The sequence below is a fragment of the Mus pahari genome, chromosome X, assembly GCF_900095145.1.
Source record: "Mus pahari chromosome X, PAHARI_EIJ_v1.1, whole genome shotgun sequence".
NCBI lineage: Eukaryota > Metazoa > Chordata > Mammalia > Rodentia > Muridae > Mus > Mus pahari.
Genome location: NC_034613.1, coordinates 142410393 through 142419025, shown reverse-complemented (window position 1 = coordinate 142419025; position 8633 = coordinate 142410393). Strand labels below are relative to the sequence as shown.

Here is an 8633-nt window from a genome sequence, read left to right as displayed (position 1 = left end):
TTTTTTTTTTTTTTTTTTTTGTGCTACTGGTCATCAGTACAGGAGCATTATGTGATACTAGGGTCAGACAGCCAGAAGTGAGAGAGATCACTTCTCCATTCAGTGGCCACTGAAATAGTTCTTATTCCTGCTTTTCAAAGTGGAACTACCCAGGCACTGGGGCACAATTGTCTCCTCAATCTTCCTTACTGAGGAGTGACACAAAGCAATGAGAAAGCCTTAATGGGCTCACAGAATGATGAACCGATTGCTCAATGAAATGAAACAGACATTTAAAAAACAAAACAAACAAAAAACAAACAAACAACCCCCCCGGGAAACCTGGAAAAATTGTTCCCCAGAACCCTAAACCATAAAAAAAGCAGAGATTCATTTAAAGAAACTATGAAAAACACCACACACTCTTTTTAGCTTCTGAAAGGACTCTCTGTGAGCATGCAGATTTGCATTCATACTCCTGGGTGGCTAGTTTAGTTTTATTTATGCTAAAATAAATAAATCAGTTTTATGATGGTAATATTTTAAAAGCTGAAGATGCATTGCCTCTAGATCCAAATATAGACTTTTGCATGGTAGCTAAAGGCAAGAAATGAATACATATGAAACTGTGAAATATACCAATAGAAACCTCAAAATAGAGCAATGTAATCAGCAGAAATTAGTGAACAGGCTTGATAAAACAGTGGCATAATTTATTTCCCAAGGAAGAGAAAAAAATTCCATCTCAATGGAATCATTTTCATGGAAATGAGTAAAAAGTATAAGTTCAGAAAATTAAAAGGAAGTGAAAGATTGTAACAGAGTCCAGACAGTGGACATCTATAGTGAAACTATTTTCTGGACATGATGGCCACTATACATACGAATTCAAAGAAGCTACGACTTTATGCACAAGACCTACACAACATCAAACCACACAAAATCCCATCAGGGATGGAGGAGGGATCAGAAAGTCCCACCCCGATCAGAGGAACTATTTGTATCTAGGGCTGATGGGGAAGAAAGTGTTCGTTGTCTTCAGGAATCCAAGCCCTGAGAGGATACCCATGCTCCAGATGACAGTCCTACACCCTGTACACACAGCTAACATACTAGGTGAATTTGGAGAGTAAAAAACAGAGGCAGAACATGAAGGAATACTGGGAAGGAATAATGAGGGAGAGGAGGGAGATTGGAAAGGAAAGAAAGGGGATGGATTTGAATAAAACATGCTATATGAGTTTATACAACTCAAACATTTTAAAAAAGATAATTGAATGTTTGGAGCTGGGAAAATGGCTTAGCTGGTAAGAGGACTTGCTGCTAAATCATGAGAACCTGAATCTGAATCCCAGTCACCCACATAAAAATTTGTGTGTGATCACTCATACCTATAACCCCCAGGTTTCAGAGTGTGTGTGTGTGTGTGTATCTGTGTGTGTGTGTGTATCTGTGTGTGTATGTTCAGATGTTTAGAAACAGGTTGATTCTGAGAGTTCCCTGGCCAGATAGCCTAGATGCAATAGTGAGTTTGAGGTTCAGAGAGAGACCGTGTCCCAACAGTCTCAAAGGAATAAGGTGGGAGTTGGGGCACTCAACATCTTCCCCTGACATCTGCATGTGGGGGGGGGGGACATGAACACCTACACATCTCTGTCTCTCTCTGTCTCTCTGTCTCTCTCTCTCTCTGTCTCTCTCTCTCTGTCTCTGTCTCTGTCTCTCTCTCTCTCTCATACACACACACACACACACACACACACACACNCGNGCGCNCACACACACACACACACACACACAGAGGCATGAAGAAAGAAAATCAAGTTTAAAATACCTTATTTTCCAACTGGACAGTGTCACCTTCTCCAAGGACTGCTGTGTGATGCGGTTCTATCTTTTGTTGAGCATCATCAGGCCCTACAACAACAGATGGCACAGTAATGTCAGTAACTGCTGTGGTATAATCATCCAATCACCATACTTTTGGTCAACTACTTAGCACCACAATGCTCATTTTAATTTCAGAAAGAGCAGACTTAGGAAAGTCCCTTGAATTTGGGGATTGTTTACATTTGCTATTGTTAATGGCTAAAACAGACTGGTTTTCAGTGCAGCAATGAGCAGGTAAGTGAATCCTGCAACATGTTTCCACTTATATTCTTAGTGTATGACTACGTGACTGACTTTTAAAAGCCCTTGAAATGGCAAGTTCATAAGAATGTTCTCTTGTGTAAAATACAAACCTCATTAGAAGCAGAGCTGGAAAAAAATCAAATGCTATCGATAATTCATTTCAACAAGAATTTACTGAGCATCTCCAACATTCAAGTACTAGAGAAAAATGCAAAAACGTGCAAATCACATCATTCCTTGCTTCTAAATAATTCAAAATGTTCTTGGGACCAACCAAATATAAGCACATGCAATCATCAGAGAAGAATTCAACAGAAAACTAAATGAGTTGGATAGCAACTTATAGAATCATGCACAAGGCCTGCTCCGAAACACTCTGCAGAGTGGGCGCCTTCTAAGCACTCTAGAGGGTGTGTATCTTTAAACTAGCGTTCCTTCCCTTCTAAGGCTTACAGATGAAATAAAGCTAGCTAACACTTAAAGATAACAAAAACTTCATTGAGAACAGGAATTTTGGGGGTTCATTCAGGTTGGAGCACCTCAGGCATTTGTTTCGGAGAAAGTAAGACTTTAACAGAGCTGTGAAAGGTAAGAAAGACCTTTAAGGAACAGCACTTGGAAGAGGGTATTATGGACAAGAGGACAGAGAGTCAGTTGAAGGGAGTGGCTGAGAATTTCTAAGGAACCTGTCAACCTTCTATCACGATTTTAACAGTTACTGGAAAGGATGAAAATGTATCAACAAAATCGTTTAAAATCACCCTTATCCATACAAGGTCTCTCTCTCTCTCTCTCTCTCTCTCTCTCTCTCTCTCTCTCTCNCACACACACACACACACACACACATTCACATGCACATACACAAACATACACACACACTCACAGAGAGTGTCAGAAACAGGGAGATAGAAAAAGTAGAGAAATGATCAGATCTGTGTCTTGAAACAGTAATTTTAGAAGCAGAGCATAAAAGGAAATGGAGGGTGGGCCTAAACTCAGGGAAACCTGTTGGGAGCTCTCTGTAATGTAAAGTGAACATGGATTACAGTGTGGATAGGAATGAAAAGAGAAAGATAGGTTGGAAGAGAGGGAAGAAGGGTGGGAGGGAGTTGAGAAAGAATCTAAGTCTGATGGTCCTCAGCACAAGCACGCGGTGATCCAAGGAGAGCAGTAACAGGTCTGCAAGAGGGAGCTGGACAATGGAGAGACCCAAGTGTGCTAGAATAGACACAGAAAGCTGCAGCGAAGGGTAAGGTTTAAGGCTATGTTTTCCAGCTGGGTATAAAAATCAAACAGGTATGTGAACAGATAACGAACGGTCCAAGATCCAGCATTCAAGGAGTTAGGGAGAGGGCTCAGATGGCTCAGTGCATAAGAGGACTCCCTGAGGACTTGAGTTCAAATGCCTATCATTCACATAAATAGCAGGCATGGCCATGTATGGTTGTAACCTTAGCACTGTGGGGAGCAGACAGGAGGATCATGGGGGTTTGTTGGCCACCATCTTAGCTCCAGGTTCAGTAAATGACCTAGTCTCTACATGACCCAATCTCAAGGGAATCAGGTAGGAAGTGATAGGACAGATCCTCTTGTGGCCTCCACATATGCACAGGTGCATGTATTACATCTGTACACCTGAGAGAGACAGACAGAGAGAGAGACAGAGAGAAAGACAGACAGAGAGACAGACAGGGAGATCAGGCTAAAACTTAAATATTAGAAAAATGATGAAATGAAACAATAACTTGACAAATTATTATACAAACAGAATCACAATTTATAAATTTGGGGGATATTGGTCAGCATTCTAACAGCCATATTTTCTAGAGAATTCATCTTCCAGTACATAGAGGGCTGACAAACATGAAACAGGATTCGAACAGAACAAGAATTCTTATCCTAGAGTAAGAGTTCTCCAGCTAGAACTGTAACTAATTGTGGCCTTGGATGGGAGACAGATCATACATGTTCTCTCTCCATCACTTAGCTGCCATGTAGCTTTTCTTCAGTCATAACTGTAGCCAACAAACCGCAGCACTACTTGCTCTGCTGATAGCTCTGTCTCCAAGAGAAGTCACAGATATTTTTATACCGTGTTACAGTGCAGTGCATATCTCAGAATAGAGTTTAGGCTAGTTGTCACATACAATTAAGAGCAGCCCTGCTACTAAATCATGTCATTTCAGCTGCCAACAGAGAAGCAAACATGTAATTGTAGCATAAACTGGTTCTTTAACACTTTAATGATGTTACTGAATTTAAAAACATTGTCTGAGAGGAACTTAGTCCATGTTTAAAAAAAAAGTCCATGGCAGAAAAAGTAAAAATAAAAACTGTGTTTAATCACTGGCTTTGAAAGACAAGGGTGGGTGGAATATAACACCATTGATTATGGTATATAACGACTTTCCCTGGTGAAAATACTTCCACCTTGGCCAATTCCAAGGAGTCAACATGAGCACAGGCATAATAAGTCCTGCAAATCAGCAAGAGCCAACCACAACATAACATCCATTCATCAAAGGCACATGTCAGTAAATGTCATGGGGTGAATAACCGGACTCCATTGACTTCCAACTTACACAGGGGTTTGGCAAGAAAAGTCTAGGAGTCCGAGAGGAATGTCATTTAGAGTTGGATGATATTTTAAACTGTGACAAGGAAGGCATTTTATTAGGTGTGCTTTATTGACATCCTCTGTGGACAATGAACCATATTTCTATCTTCAACTAATTTATATGGAACAGCCAGCACCCACGTGGCCCGCTCCGGGACTCTGAGTTTGTCATGTAGTATGTTTCCTGATACTGTTTTAATAGAGTGAGCTGACAAGAGACAGCACTTAGAAATCCTGCTGAGTTGGTAGTTCTCGGCAAGCATCCTGTATCAGGATAGTGTACTTGACAGCAATGTTGATTGGCCCGAGAAGAAATCCTAATTTAGAAGCAGACTTGATGCTGGGTGCCCATTCTCCTCCCTTCTGATGTATAACTGAAACCACAGTGAGATGCAGAAGGGGCTATTTGAAATGTTCTTCTCCAAGGAACACTTTCCTCATTGACACCAGAGTTAAGCTGCTGGATGGATGATTTTTAGTTTACCTCGAGTTTCTACTTTCTTAGGCAAAGTCTTCAAAATAGCACAACAGAGAACAGATGGATTGCATCTTCCTTTCCAGATCATTTCTGTGGTAGTTCACTCCTCTGGTTATCTCCTGAATCTAAAATAAGTCCCCCTGAAATATATCCTATTGTTTCTGACTACTTGTAATTATAAAATGAGACAAATCAGATAATAAAATATTTTCCATTGGCAGTTTCTGCCAAGAATGTTAAATCTAATAATGTAGTTAAGGAACATTTAACCAAAAATGTTATTACTTTTCTGCCTTAACAATCATAAAAGGGCAAAATACCTTTTAAAATATGTTTTTTTAAGGTAGGGTTCTGCTCCACTGTGTGAGCATCCTCTTTTCATTTTCTTTGCTTTATAAGAACTAGCATTTCATTATGTTCCACACATTCTGGTAATGTCTATCACACATTTTAACATCGCTAAATATATATGTATAGCAGAAGCTCTACTACAACAGAGACTGCCACCAGTTGAGAAACAAACCGCCCCAAGCACCTTATTTTAAAGTGTAAATGTCCTGCAATTTATAAGTTTTGATAAATACAGTTGGCGTGTTTGGTAGCTAGATTGAGGCCGTGTCCTTCAATTTATTTGCATTTATTTAATATGAATTACTCTGTGTATGAGCATTTGTGCACATACGCATGTGGGTAGTAGCCTGGCCAGAGACTGACATTGGGTACCTTCCTCAATTGCTCTTCACCTTATTTTTTTGAGTCAGTGTCTCTCATTGAACCTGGAACTCAAGGATTGCTTAGACTGGTTGGCTTACAAGCCCCAGAGATCCTTCTGTCTTCCCATCACGGAACTAATTTTACAGATTCCTGCTACCACCACACTCAGCTTTTTTTTTTAAATAGATGTTATGGAGCTGAACTCTGCACATCATGAATGGACTGTGAACACTTTGCCTATGGGCTCATCTCTTCGGCCTTCGATCCTCTTTTTAATGTCTACCCATTTTAGGCATCCCCTAAATCCTTCTAGATTATTAATATTATTAATAATTCCCCAATCCCTCAGTTTTCTCTTACATGTTTTCTCCAGCAATTTACTTTTACAAAGTATTTGACTTATTTGCAGAAGTATCCCATTTTCCACTAATTCTACTAATCTATGCTCTGCATTATTCTTTTCAGACAGGTAATCTCATGACTCTGGAGCTAGGCCAGCAAGCCACAGTGGTCCTTTCTGTTCCTCCCCCATAACACTCGGGTCACAGGCACGAACAATCACGTTCAGCTTTTTACATGGGTTCTGAGGATTTGAAATGGGAATTCTTGGTCTGTCTCATCCTGGGAAGCCCTGTCGCATCCACATCACTTGTCCCTGAGGATGCTGATGAGGAAGAGGAAGCCAGAGGCTGAGAATCTCAGGAGCTCACTGACTAACCAGCATAGCTGAAACCATGGAACTCAGGGTCAGTGAAGGACTTTTGGAAAAAGAGGTGAGAGGTAACTGAGGAAGCAACTTGATGTTGACCTCCATGCGAACACATGTGCACAAATTCACACTAACAAGCACCGCATGTACCACACCACACGCATAACACACACGTTTTTAAAGATCTTATTGTACTGGGTTCCATAAGGCCAATTCAAGCAACTACATAACTGAATATATTTCCCTCATACTTCACTACCTCAATCCTTCTCTTCCCTTACCCTTCCTTTGTTCCCCCAATTAATAGCACTCTTAAATTTTTACTGTATGCAGTCTTCTAAGATTACTTTTGCATGCCACAGTGGTGGAACATGCCTTTAATCCCAGCACTTGGGAGGCAGAGGCAGGCAGATTTCTGAGTTTGAGGCCAGCCTGGTCTACAGAGTGAGTTCCACGACAGCCAAGGCTACACAGAGAAACCCTGTCTCAAAAAAACAAAAACAAACAAACAAACAGATTACTTTGGCCATCCAGATTGTGGCCTATTTGTTCTAGCCCAAGATCCTACCTACACATGTTGACATTTCATTAACTGAACGAACAATGGGTACTGGACACTGTAAAAGGGTATGACTTACTGGTCAGCTTCTGCCGTCTGGGGTTGAGTGGTGTATCATTTGCGTTTATAAGCAAGATAAAATTGAGGTACTAAAGTTAGAAATCATTTTCTGGGTTCTCACTATAAACAGCGATTACAGTTTGGTCATTTTTTTCTCTGGTGATGTGTTGTTCTGTCCTTTTGTTTTTCTCATTGGCAACCTCATGAAGGGGTGGACAGGAGCAAAGCAAGGTGATCAAATACGAATGAAGTCATTTGGCTCGTCGCTCACTGGTTGAAGCAGAGTCCAAAGCGGCCAGTCTGTGGAGCTGGATTCTGTCCATGATTCAGTTTATTTTGATCACACACAAATTCACTCAGAGGCTAAAGACCACAATTCCATCTTCTGACAGATGTTTTGTACATGTGGCCCATGGTCATGGGGTGGGGTAATAAGCCAGTAAGAAGAAATGACTCAGGACATTTCCACCTTAACTCAAGGAAAACAAGTGCAAGTCCGGGTACCCCTTAGACTAGGATTTCCGAATGCTTCACTTATTGACGTTTAGGGATAAAGGACTGTCTGGAAATGAGGCTGTAATTTCTGGAGAAAAGAGACTTTGCAGGTTACTTATCAAGCTTTATACAACCTTTAGCTGTTCTTTAATGCCATTTAGGACAAAACCATTTGTGAGTGTTTGCAGAGTCAAGAAGCACAGGAAGATCTTCACTTAAAAAATTGTAAAGAATTAAAAATAGTAGTTCAGGGTACATGGTTAATACATGAAGTTCAACAAAAACTTGGATCGCAGCATGTGTTCCATTGATTTATGTATTGTCCTTGACTGTTTTTGTGCTACATGGGCAAGTCATGGTAGTTTCAGGGACAAAAATATTTTCTGGCCCTTTCCATAAAATTTGGTTCCCCCTCCAACACCGTTTTTTTTTCTTTTTCTTTTTTTTTTTGAGTTTCTTTTTATTATTATTATTATTATTATTATTATTATTATTATTATTATTATTTTCTTTATTTACCTTTAAAATGCTATCCCGAAAGTTCCCTATACTCCCACCCACCCCTGCTCCCCTACCCACCCACTCCCACTACTTGGCCCTGGCCTTCCCCTATGCTGGGTCATATGAAGTTTGCAAGACCAAGGGGCCTCTCTTCCCAGTGATGGCTGATTAGGCCATCTTCTGCTACATATGCAGCTAGAGACACATGCTCAGGGGGTACTGGTTAGTTCATATTGTTGTTCCACCTACAGGGTTGCAGCCCCCTTCAGCTCCTTGGGTACTTTCTCTAGATCCTCCATTGGGGAATCCTGTGTTCCATCCAATAGCTGGCTGTGAGCATCCACTTCTGTGTTTGCCAGGCACTGGCATAGCCTCACAAGAGGCCGCTATA

General features: G+C 40.8%; 1 protein-coding gene across 2 annotated transcripts in view; it reads right to left on the bottom strand.

Annotated features, from left to right (window-relative positions):
* The window catches only part of Pir (pirin), a 100933-nt gene that overhangs the window by 13220 nt on the left and 79080 nt on the right, over positions 1–8633 (bottom strand). For both annotated transcript variants that reach the window (XM_021188529.2, XM_029534357.1), the window contains exon 8: positions 1811–1893. In XM_021188529.2, the coding sequence (XP_021044188.1) occupies positions 1811–1893 (83 nt within the window). The remainder of the gene's footprint in view (positions 1–1810; positions 1894–8633) is intronic.